The 13,039-nt window shown below is 42.5% G+C and overlaps 1 protein-coding gene across 4 annotated transcripts in view; it reads right to left on the bottom strand.

Annotated features, from left to right (window-relative positions):
- The window catches only part of jade2 (jade family PHD finger 2), a 171,632-nt gene that overhangs the window by 94,552 nt on the left and 64,041 nt on the right, over positions 1-13,039 (bottom strand). For all 4 annotated transcript variants that reach the window (XM_072263926.1, XM_072263925.1, XM_072263927.1 and 1 more), the window contains exon 7: positions 4,909-5,066. In XM_072263926.1, coding sequence (XP_072120027.1) covers positions 4,909-5,066 — 158 coding nt within the window. The remainder of the gene's footprint in view (positions 1-4,908; positions 5,067-13,039) is intronic.

A 13,039-nucleotide genomic window follows, 5' to 3' on the forward strand; every position in this document is an offset into this window, starting at 1 on the left:
AGCTAAAACCACAAAGATAAATACAATAAAAATGACAATCTGGAACTTAATCCAGCAACAGTGATGGGGTTCACCTGTCCCATTCCCCCACCAGGCTCCATCTGTCCAATCTTCCCTTGTCTGTTACCCACCAGCTTTTGTCTCAGAATTTCACCCTCCCCCACCTAGCTCCAACTGTCAACTTCTAGCCTCTACCTCACCCCTCCCTTTCACCTCCTCATACTGGTTATGGTCCCTCTGCACCTTCAATCCCCATGCAGGATCAAAACCTGAAACACCAACTGTCCCTTTGTTCTACAGATGCTGATAAACTGAAGATCACTTTTTTTATGCACAACACCATTATTCTGAACTTCCTCGCTAATGTGTTATTCATAGATGTACTCGCCAATACTTCATATCCTAATCTTTGTCGTGAGCTTAGTCTTAATAGACGATTTATGAAAATTAATGCACAAACTACTTATTACATTGTCATAAGACAAGACAAAGGAGAAGAAGTCAGCCACTCAGCCCATCGAGTCTGCTCTGCCATTTTATCATGAGCTGATCCGTTCTCCCATTTAGTCCCACTCCCCCGCCTTCTCACCATAACCTTTGATGCCCTGGCTACTCAGATAACTACCAATCTCTGCCTTAAATACACCCAATGACTTGGCCTCCACTGCCGCCCGTGGCAACAAATTCCACAGATTCACCACCCTTTGGCTAAAAAAATTTCTTCGCATTTCTGTTCTGAAAGGGCGCCCTTCAATCCTTAAGTCATGCTCTCTCATACTAGACTGCCCCATCATGGGAAACAACTTTGCCACATCCATTCTGTCCATGCCTTTCAACATTCAAAATGTTTCTATGAGGTCTCCCCTCATACTTCTAAACTCCAAGGAATACAGTCCAAGAGCGGACAAACGTTCCTCATATGTTAACCCTCTCATTCCCGGAATCATTCCAGTGAATCTTTTCTGTACCCTCTCCAATGTCAGCACATTCTTTCTTAAATAAGGAGACCAAAACTGCCCACAGCACTCCAAGTGAGGTCTCACCAGCGCCTTATAGAACCTCAACATCACATCCCTGTACTATATCTCATTCTATAACTTCTATCAGCTTTGTTGAGCATGACTTAGCTTTTCATAATCTATTTATATACTATTTCATAAATTATTTGTTATTACATTTTGAGTGGATGTCTTTATATTGCTTCATTTCCTGTAGATTTAATCTTTCCTAACACTGACATTAACCTAACCGCTCTGTAAATTCTATGGCTTAGTTTAGTTCACAATATTTTACACAATAACAACAGATCTTTGGCACCATCTCTGAAGCATCTAAATCTTTGTAATGGTATCTCAGTTCTGTCTCCTGGCAGTTAAACACCATTTGGACCTGGATTCCTACTTCGTTAACTTCCCTAGTTTGCCATCCTTTCCCCAACTAACCTCATACACTTTTGAACTTGTGCCTTGGTGAGACGTCTATTTAATACCTTTGTTAGTGAAAATTGAGGTAAGCTAGTTATTCAATACTTTTGTGCCATTTCCCTGTCTGGCTTATTCGTCCTTCAGTAAACATACTGTTGTATTGATTTTCACTCTTTCTGGTTTACAGAAGACACTATTATTTTCATATTCTTTTATCATTTAATTTGTCTTTGCCTTTTTCTTCACCATTCTTCATTGACCATCTTTTCTTTAATCTGATATCCATTCAGAATATCCCAGCGTCTCCTCTTCTTGAGGAAATTGAGGCGTGAGATTCTCCCCATCTTAACCAATTTTTACACCATCAAGAGTGTCTTGACCAGCTGCAACACCATCTGGTACAGATTGCAATAAGTGCTGAGAGGAACATCGGGGTCTCTCTTCCATCCATATGAGGTATTTATCTGGAGTGCTGTGTACACAGGGCCCTTAGCATTGTCAATGATCCCTCCCACCCACCCAACAATCTCTCTGACCCTCAACCATCAGGCAGGAGGTACTGTAACATTAGGAGATGAGAAACACCTTCTTCCTGCGGGCTGTGACCTCACTGAGCTCCCTGCTGCCACCCCAGTCTCATCACGTATGAAGTATCAGTAGTGTGATACTCTTTACTTTTCAATTTGTATTGGATATGCACCTTATTATTTGTTAATATATTTGTGGTAATATTACTTTATGTGGTATGTGTGTGAGCTATATGTACTGCGTTGTGCGCCTTGGTCTGGAGGTACGTTGTTTTGCTTTTTTTTGTCTATGGTTGAATGACAACAAACTGAACTTGAACGTGATCAGCTGTCTCTCAGTCCCCTTTTACCTCTTCACTACTTAGCTGCAAGAAAGGATCATATACAGAGCCAATTAATCTAACACTTTTGGGACTCGAGAGTAAACTGGAACTCCTATTTAGGGACCCATCTGGTCAAAGGGCAATTGTGCAAACTCCACAGAGACAACAGCCAGGTTAAGATTCTTATCCAGGCCCCTGGACCCGTGAGGCTGCAGCAACAACTGCTGGGCCACCTTATAATTTCTTTCCCTGCTTCCATTACTGAGATGCCTCTCTAACTTATTCAATCTTCCTTCCAGTGATGAGTCGTAAATAAGGTGGTGATTTGCTTTCTGGTATTCTGACTAAAAATGGAGGCTTGGCTACGTGACAGAAATGCAATCCCTTTTCCTTCTTTTCTTACTAATTTCCTGTGCTATATTTCTGTTATTTGATATTCTCAATAATTATTTGGCTGCTACCGGTCCTGTTACCCACTTGTTACAGAAGAGTAAGACCTAATCTAATAGGTCCACGTCAGCAGAGCAACCAGAACAATTCCACTCTATCCCCCAAGGCTCTGCAGCTTAATCTGTCACAAGCCTCTGAATTCCCTTTAGGTCTGCGCCACTTCCTTGCACCAAGAAGCAATTTACAAAGCCATGTACATCCTTGGAACACAGGAGAAAACTTGGAACACCCTGGAAGAAACACACACAAAGAGAACATGCAAACTCCACACAGACAGTATCTGAGTTCAGTTTCAAGCACAAGTTCCAGGAGCCGTGGGACGGCAGCACCAACCGCTGTGCCACCTTTATAATTATTTTCACTGCTTCCTTTCACTATTTGGCATTCCTTTAGTATATTCTAATTAGGGTAGTGAATTCCTTCTTACCCATTTGGATTCTGGACCAACATCTCATTCTAACTGGCTTCAATACTCATCCCTGCTGCCATTATTCTCCTTCCTTTGATTTTACAGGCGGAATTTTCTTTTTCTCATGTCCAGTTCCTATATCGCACTGTTTCTCTACTCCCTTGATCTTCAACTTCGCCAAAAGCCATTTTGATCACATCTTTGCACCCTATATAACACCATCCTCTGTACACTATCAACCCATCTGCATCTAATCCCGGAACTACCTCAGCCTAAGGTCATTAACGAACAAAACTTCAACCTGTTAACTTCCTAGCATATTGACTTGCATTCACTATATTTCTCTACCTGCTTACTTCCTCAACCACTCCCGTTACACCTCGTGACACCACGCTTACAATGTAACCTTTACTCTCTTGTCACACACAAAATGCTGAAAGAACTCAACAGGTCAGGCAGCGTCTATGGAGGAAAATGAACAGTCAATGTTTCAGGCCAGGACTGGAAAGAAAAGGGGCAACGCTCCTCCGTAGAGAGAGTTAGGTGCACCAACTTGCTGGGAGTTCACATCACAGATGACCTCAGCTGGTCCCTTAATATCACTCCCCCGACCAGGAAGGCACAGCAACGCCTCCACTTCCTAAGGAGACTGAGGCAAGCAAGGCTCCCCCAACCCCACCCATTTTATAGGAGCACCGACAGTGTCCTGACAAGCCGCATCTCCATCTGAACGGGGAGCAGCAGAACTCTGGACTGGAAGGCCCAACAAAGGACTGTGAGAATGGCTGAGAAGATCGTAGGGGTCTCCCTACCATCCATCACGGACATTTACCAGAAGCGCTGCATACACAGGATTATTAAGGATCTCACCCACCCATCCATGCAGTGTCCTCTGACTTTCTACCAGCATCAGGCAGGAGACTGTGATGCACAAAGACAAAAATGGTAGGATGGGAAATAGCTTCTTCCCTCCAGCCGTTAGGCTTCTGAACTCCCTGCCGCATCACATTCGAAGTGTAACTGGTTAATCTGTTCTGTACCTTATAATATTTAATTATGCGTTTTACTTTGTTTATTTATGTGTAATTCAATTGTAGATTTTATCGTTACTTTCCTAAGTTATTGTGTGTTATGTGTACTACTGTGCTTTACACCCTGGTCCGGAGAAACGTTCTCTCATTTGACAGTATGCATGTATATAGTTAAATGGCAGTAAACTTGACTTTTCTAGTCCTGCTGAAGAGTCTCAACCTGAAACATGAACTGTTCATTCTCCTCCATAGATGCTGCCTGACCTGCTGAGTTTCTCCAGCATTGTGTGTGTGTTGACCCACACTTCCCGGAGTTCTCTCCTTATCACGACTTCCACTTGACTCATCCTCCATCTCTGGAACTTTTTCCTGTCAAATTTCCAACCCTACCACAGCAACGAAGTAGCTAAAGATTATAGAAATCAATAATGGCCAACCTCTGCGGCAATGGGCATAGTTAATACAGCCTCTGACATCATCAGCAGTTCCATCCCTTAACACTGGCTCTCCTCCAAAGTTCAGCTCATTGAGATCATGCTTAAACGTCACATTTACCCACTCAACCAGCAGCAGAACATGTCAAGCCATGGCTTCCCTGCACACTATCGATATATGTTTCTGCATATTCTAATTTCAAAGCACATTTCAAAATCAGATTGCCTGATAAACCGCATCCCTGACAAATGCCAGCGGTGTTGGTCAGGCATGAATTCTGTACTCCAAACAGGGTATGCTGTGACCTACCTCACTACTGGTTCGGGTATTGACTCAGTATTTGCTGGAACTTGAACACCCTTCTCCCATTCCTGTCGCCATGGGTCCCCCAGCACGTAGTACTCATCAGCGTTAAGCTGGTAGGATTCAGGCAGCTTCATGGCAGTGATCAGATCTGTTCGAAAGACCTTTTGAAAATAAGTAAAAGAGAAACCATTGTTTTTTTATTGTTCATCTGACAACCTCTTCAAAGCATCTAGGAACATTAAGGTTAATAACTGTTAAACATTATAAACAGAAGATAAATAGTTGTGCCTTTTCAAAATACACGAATAGGTAGCTTTGCAAATGAAATTCAGGAAATGAAAGGGCCTGAAGACACAAACTCAGTGTTTCAGGAACAGCTTCTTCCCCTCTGCCTGCAGATTTCTGAATGGACAATGAACCCATGAACAATTTTTAGCACTACTTATTTAATTTAACTTTTTTCATATATACTTTTCACCATAATTTATAGTTCTTATTATTACACATTACAATGTACTGCTGCAGCAAAACAACAAATTTCACGACATATGCAGGTGATATTAAACCTGATTCTGTTATTAGACAATCACTTTATATCAGTCATCAGCCCAGAGGCTTTCCAGAGAAATTAACAAATCAAAGACTGGTACTCATAACTGATTACTTAAGCAAAAATGCTAGATTAGGAAAAGTAATATCACTGAAAGGAAAACTTAAAAATCTAGAAATGTTCAGGTTTCCACTTCAGGGTTTTGCAAGGAAATTGCAGCACCTAAAAAATCTATGGCACAGCTTCTCGAAATTGCACATTTCACCAATCAATTGCTATGAACAAGATTGTTACTGGAAGTCAAGAGTAACAAAGTCCACGATCTTCATTCGAGTTGTTCTGAGCAGCACACACAGCCATGCATGGAAGGATTCCTGTCAGGTACAGTATCGCGATTCTGATGTGACATGGCCGGATGCTAACTCCATACTTTTTAGCTTCATATACATGACCTTCACAAAGCTTCCTGAAATGCAACTTAATGTGTCCTTTTTAAGTAGGTCATAGTCAAAACTAAACCAAGTAGACTCCCTTTTTGATTTAAAAGCACCTAAATCAACTTAAGTGTATTTAATGGCTCTCCCTTGGACATCACACCTCCAGCCTATCCCACATGGTAGTGAATTCCTGTCTCACAAACTTGACTCACCCCATCACAGCACCAGGGTTGACACCCAACACCCGACCCTACTGTTAATAATCTGCGCTCAGAAAGCATAATCCCCACTGACAAATTCTCTCTTGACAATTAACTATCTGCCCCGTCACCCCTGTTACAAATGTTTCAAACCCCATGGCCTTTCCCCTACTCACAGAACCTGCCCACCTGTTCCCAAGCAGCTGAGCCTTGCCCCAATCTAAGGTGCTCTCACCTCTACCCCCTTTCTTTCCTCTGTGACTCTCTGGATTTGTATGTGTTATTGTCACACATTTATAATTTAATTTGTGTTTTCTATGCTAGTGGGGCACGCAAAGGCAAGGCCTTAAGTCAAGTGAGATTGAGTAGCAATACATTGTGCCTTAGGCCGAGTGCAGCAATGAATTTCCAAGCAGAGGGTCTATGAACAAAAGCCCTGTGGGTGTTTAACACACTTAAGTAGAAGCTGATCAAATTCGAGGCTTGGATGCTTTTGTCGTAATGCATCAAAACTCTCTCAGTTCGTGAATCATCCTTTAAACTGAGGAAACTGCAAATGTTACTCCATTATTCAAACAAGTGAACAGGAAACTATAAATTTACTTTAACATCTGCTGTGGGGAACATCTGTTGTCCTTTAATTAAGTACAGAGTGACTGAACACAGGAGAGATATGGAGGTCCAAAGAGATTCACAAGTTCACAGATGACTAGAATGTTTTGGACAGGTTCACAGACTAATCAACAGAAAAAGGAGGGAAAGTCTCTCAAAAGCAAAAGAGAGAGGCGAATGCAGCCCAGCCCATCGTAGACACATCAGATCCTTCATGGTCCATTGCTTTAGGAAGGCTAACAGTATCATCAGGGGTGCCTGCCATCCTTGGATAGTACCATTGCTGTGTTCTACCAGGAACAGGAGCTTGAAATCTTGGACGGCCAGACTCAAAACAGCTTCTTCCCCACTGCTGGTAAACTTCTGAGCCAATTACCTTTTTCACATCCCTTTCTCTGTGGCACTGCCACATTCTCAAACCCCTAATTCTGACTCTTCCATTACTGCCACTTCCGCAGCTCTGCTTGTATTACCTCATTTAACCCACCCACTATACTTTGCACCATTCCACTGTGTCTGCACTCATCACTGTGTTTATTGTTGTATTCAACAAGTGCACTGTTTATTCTGTGAGCTCCGCGTAAGCAAGGAATTTTATTGTGCCCTGGTGTAGATGAGAATAAGCTAATCTGAATAAAACATTTACTCGTTAGGCTCCTTCTCGGCTGATGTAAACGTTTCTGACATCACTCCTTCGAATTACCATACTGGCCTTGGAAAGAGTCAGTACAGCAGTGCTGGTTTTCTCTGGGATATAGAGTACTAGTGAATGAGATTTTTAATGTTTTAGGGAGAAATTGATAAAGTGGACAATGTGGAATTATTCTTCTAAGGGAACATGCACAGAAGTTCATTACCCCAAAATTCACACTGGCCGGTGGCTCAATGCCCTCTCAAGCAGGAGCAGTGCAGTGAGTACGATTGAAAGCAGTTGGAGTGGATAATTCAGGAACTCTCCCCCAGAAAGCAGTAGTTCAATTAATAAATCTGAGACTGATTTTCTTTTGGTGGAGAGCTATAGGGGGATAAGGAGCCAATAATGGTTAATGAATTACAGATTAGATAGAACAGGGTTAAGGGTCTGCACAGGTTCCAAATATTCTCATAATATTTCACTTAAAAAGAGAAAGCACCATAATCTGCTGCCTTACCTGTGGATCCCCACATTCTGAGATCAAGGAAGTGATATTTTTTTCCTTCCATCAAGCGCAAGGACGTAAGGGAGGCTGGCAGCTCTACACTAAGCAGCTCCTGACCTCACAGCGAACCTGTATGTGTCAACTCTCCATCTCACACTGTATTGCAGGCAATTCCAGATCAACATTCTAGGGGCTGGAGGGGGGAGTTTGAGAACACCCCAAGAACCATGCAGGGAGATGCTGCCCAAATGCTGCATCCTTGACTTGCTCTTCGTCCACTGGGTCCGTGCAAGTTCCTGGACGTACAGTAGCCCCACCAGGAGTTATTTGTACACCTGGAACCACTTAAAACATGTCATAGGGAAATGGATGTCACCTTATCAAAAAAGACTGAATATGTTGGGACACCATCTCCACAACTCCCTTTATTTATTGTGAGTAAAACAAACATTTTATTCCTGCCTAAACAGTGATGGTTCCATTATAGTCCTGCAAAGATAGGTACGTGCCAGAACTTCAACAACTATCAGCATGAAGACTTACAAAAGATTATTTATTTTCAATTAGTAAATATAATACCACACCAAGGGGTTCAACCCAATATTATCACAACTTAATTACTGAAGAACATTTTATTTGCAAAATAACTGAAAATTAACTTTTTTTTGTTGATAAGTAAGTGATCAGCTTCGGTGAGACTGAACAGCATGGAAGGGTGCAGAATCTGAGCATTTCAACTCATTTCAAAGGGATATTTTGAAGACGACAGAGCCTAAATGTCACACAACAGCCTATCCAACGGGGTAGTCAGGACAGGAAATATTCAGGGTTTTCTCCTCCTGACATTGCGAATACTTTGCACTGTCATTTGCTGCAGGTGGTGAAAGACAGTTAAGCCCGATAATTAAGACTTTGGTGGTACAAAACTGGCAGACTTTCTGGATGTTTCTCAACACCCTTTCAATTCATTTTTTAAAGATATGACACAGGATTACAAAAAAAAATCCAGTGAACTTAGCAGCTTCAAAGGAGTGCAGAAAAGAGAATTTTGGTAAACTCGGTTTCTGTGCTTCCACTATCTGGTAATGAGCAAAATGTCGAACCATCAAGATTTCCAAATATTCTGTTCAGTATTATTCTAGCCACATTTCATAGAGCCAGCTTTGACTTGGAAACACCAGACAACCCATTTTCTATTACCACCTTATTTTATTCTAGGATAACAAGATAGTAATTGTATACTGAAAGCAACTCATTGTAGGAATTCTGCATGTTATCAGCAAATGTAGAGACATTATTTCCGTTGCCTCTTTTTGAGGCATCAGTTTGTATCATCCATTTAAGATAGAAAGACACAGTGACAAGTTTTGTTTCGGAGAAGCAAGAGAGCTTCTCCATAGATACTGTGCAGCCCTTATCAAAGTTCAAAATAAAATTCATTATCAAGGTACATATATGTGACCATATACTATTCTGAGATTCATTTTCTTGTGGACATTCACAGTAAGTACAAAGAAAGAAAAGGAAAGATACGTCGCATCCGGAGTTTCTCTGGTTAGCGGACGATTTCCCTCCACGCCTCTCTGACGTAGCAGGGAACTGCGAACGAGGCAAGTTACAGCAGTGGTTTGCTATTGCCTTCTGCCGGGTGAGTTTCCAAAGGGATCACCAGCTCGTAACCCAGCACGGATGGAAAGCGTGCACGGGAGCTGGCTGGATTCGAACTCGGGACCTTCTGTCCCAAAATCCGGCACTGATCCACTACGCCACCAGCCGGGTCAACTTACAAAGAAACACAATAGAATAAATGAAAAACTGCACACAAAGAAAGTCAAACAACCGGTGTGCAAAAGAAAACAAATTATGCAAATACAAAAAGAAAAAACCCTCAAAAACAGGAAGAGTGATAGACCCTCCCTCCCCCTAATAGCTACCAGGACATCGAGGAACAGATAGGCAGGCAGATTCAGAAAAGGTGTAAAAACAATAGGGTTGTTGTCATTGGGGGACTTCAACTTCCCTAATATAAACTGGGACCTTATTCGTGCCAGAAGTTTAGACGGGACAGAATTTGTAAGGTGCATCCAGGAAAGCTTCTTAAAACAACATGGAAATAGTCCAACAAGAGGAAGGTCTATACTGGAGCTGGTATTGGGTAATGAACCAGGTCAGGCAACTGACCTTTCACTAGGTAGAACAGTGACTATACCTCACTGAGTTTTAAGATAGTTAAAGATAGCTAAGGATAAGTATTGAGCTTGTGAGAGAGTATTAAACTGGAGCAGGACAAATTACGACAGCATTAGGGAGGAACTAGGGAAGAGTTCATTGGAAACAGCTGTTTTTGGGAAAGTCCATGCCTGACATGTTGAAAGTGTTAAAAGACCTACCATACAGAGTACAGGACAGGAGTGTTCTGGACAGAAGGAAAGATAAGGTAAAAAATCTTTGGATGTTGAGAGAGGTGATGAATTTAGCCAAGAAGAAAAAGTATGCAAAGCTTAGGGAATTAGAATCAAACAGAGCCCTTGAGGATTATAAAGAACAGTGGTCTGAGTCTTGAGGTTCCTGTACCTTCCTCCTGATGGCAGCAGCAAGAAGGAGGCATGACCTGGGTGGTGGGAGTCCCTGATGATGGATGCTGGTTTCCTGCAACAGCACTCCACGCAGATGTGCTCAACGGTGGGGTGGGCTTTTCCGTGATGGAGTCGGCCCTATCCACTACTACTTGTACGATTTTCCATTGAAGGACAAACCATAATTTATTTGGTTGGCACAACACGGTGGGCCTAAGGGTCTTTTCCTGTGCTGTACTCTGTTCTAATTCACTGAGCAAGAAATTCAGCTTTGATTGATTGATTGAATATAACGAGGTCTGTTTAAAAAGGATCCTGATGCATGCCACAGATACCATTTTGCCAATGAGCTCTGGAGATATGCAGAGAAGACAGACGATGACGTTACCTTGCTTTGGGGATTTAATGCTGATACCCTTTTCCTAAACCAACATTTCTGTGAACTCCCAGAGCTGAAGCAGTGCCAGGAATCCGCTCCCAGGTATGGCCGAAGAAGCAGGTATGACAGTGTCATTCGAGAAATATTTAGGTAGGCTCATGAATATGCAGGGTATGGAGGGACATAGATAACGTGCAGATAAAAGGGATTAGTTTAACTTGGCATCCTGCTCAGCATAGATATCGTGGGCCAAAAGAGCTGTTCTTGTGCTGTACTCTTCCATGTTAAGTAAAAAGGAAAAGACTGATAAAGACAAATGTAGGTCCCCTACAGACAGAAACAGGTGAATTGATTATGGGGAGCAAGGACATGGCAGACCAATTGAATAATTACTTTGGTTCTGTCTTCACTAAGGAGGACATAAATAATCTTCCAGAAATAGTAGGGGACAGAGGGTCCAGTGAGATGGAGGAACTGAGCGAAATACATGTTAGTAGGGAAGTGGTGTTAGGTAAATTGAAGGGATTAAAGGCAGATAAATCCCCAGAGCCAGATGGTCTGCATCACAGAGTGCTTAAGGAAGTAGCCCAAGAAATAGTGGATGCATTAGTGATAATTTTTCAAAACTCGTTAGATTCTGGACTAGTTCCTGAGGATTGGAGGGTGGCTAATGTAACCCCACTTTTTAAAAAAGGAGGGAGAGAGAAACCGGGGAATTATAGACCAGTGCCTAACGTCGGTGGAGGGGAAACTGCTGGAGTCAGTTATCAAAGATGTGATAACAGCACATTTGGAAAGTGGTGAAATCATCGGACAAAGTCAGCATGGATTTGTGAAAGGAAAATCATGTCTGACGAATCTCATAGAATTTTTTGAGGATGTAACTAGTAGAGTGGATAGGGGAGAACCAGTGGATGTGGTATATTTGGATTTTCAAAAGGCTTTTGACAAGGTCCCACACAGGAGATTAGTGTGCAAACTTAAAGCACACGGTATTGGGGGTAAGGTATTGATGTGGATAGAGAATTGGTTAGCAGACAGGAAGCAAAGAGTGGGAATAAACGGGACCTTTTCAGAATGGCAGGCAGTGACTAGTGAGGTACCGCAAGGCTCAGTGCTGGGACCCCAGTTGTTTACAATATATATTAATGACTTGGATGAGGGAATTAAATGCAGCATCTCCAAGTTTGCGGATGACACGAAGCTGGGCGGCAGTGTTAGCTGTGAGGAGGATGCTAAGAGGATGCAGGGTGACTTGGATAGGTTAGGTGAGTGGGCAAATTCATGGCAGATGCAATTTAATGTGGATAAATGTGAAGTTATCCACTTTGGTGGCAAAAATAGGAAAACAGATTATTATCTGAATGGTGGCCGATTAGGAAAAGGGGAGGTGCAACGTGACCTGGGTGTCATTATACACCAGTCATTGAAAGTGGGCATGCAAGTACAGCAGGCGGTGAAAAAGGCAAATGGTATGCTGGCATTTATAGCGAGAGGATTCGAGTACAGGAGCAGGGAGGTACTACTGCAGTTGTACAAGGCCATGGTGAGACCACACCTGGAGTATTGTGTGCAGTTTTGGTCCCCTAATCTGAGGAAAGACATCCTTGCCATAGAGGGAGTACAAAGAAGGTTCACCAGATTGATTCCTGGGATGGCAGGACTTTCATATGAAGAAAGACTGGATGAACTGGGCTTGTACCCGTTGGAATTTAGAAGATTGAGGGGGGATCTGATTGAAACGTATAAAATCCTAAAGGGATTGGACAGGCTAGATGCAGGAAGATTGTTCCCGATGTTGGGGAAGTCCAGAACGAGGGGTCACAGTTTGAGGATAAAGGGGAAGCCTTTTAGGACCGAGATTAGGAAAAACTTCTTCACACAGAGAATGGTGAATCTGTGGAACTCTCTGCCACAGGAAACAGTTGAGGCCAGTTCATTGGATATATTTAAGAGGGAGTTAGATATGGCCCTTGTGGCTATGGGGATCAGTGGGGTATGGAGGGAAGGCTGGTGCAGGGTTCTGAGTTGGATGATCAGCCATGATCATAATAAATGGTGGTGCAGGCTCGAAGGGCCGAATGGCCTACTCCCGCACCTATTTTCTATGTTTCTATGTTCAATGAATGCACATTCTTCAGCATGAAGGACATCCTATCCTTGTCACTGCTATTCAAATTCAACTTTATTTTAGTTACTTAATGAAACTTTATGAACATTGCTAAAATTCAGCAAGTTTTC

This window comes from Mobula birostris, chromosome 7, assembly GCF_030028105.1.
Source record: "Mobula birostris isolate sMobBir1 chromosome 7, sMobBir1.hap1, whole genome shotgun sequence".
In the NCBI taxonomy this organism is placed as follows: domain Eukaryota; kingdom Metazoa; phylum Chordata; class Chondrichthyes; order Myliobatiformes; family Myliobatidae; genus Mobula; species Mobula birostris.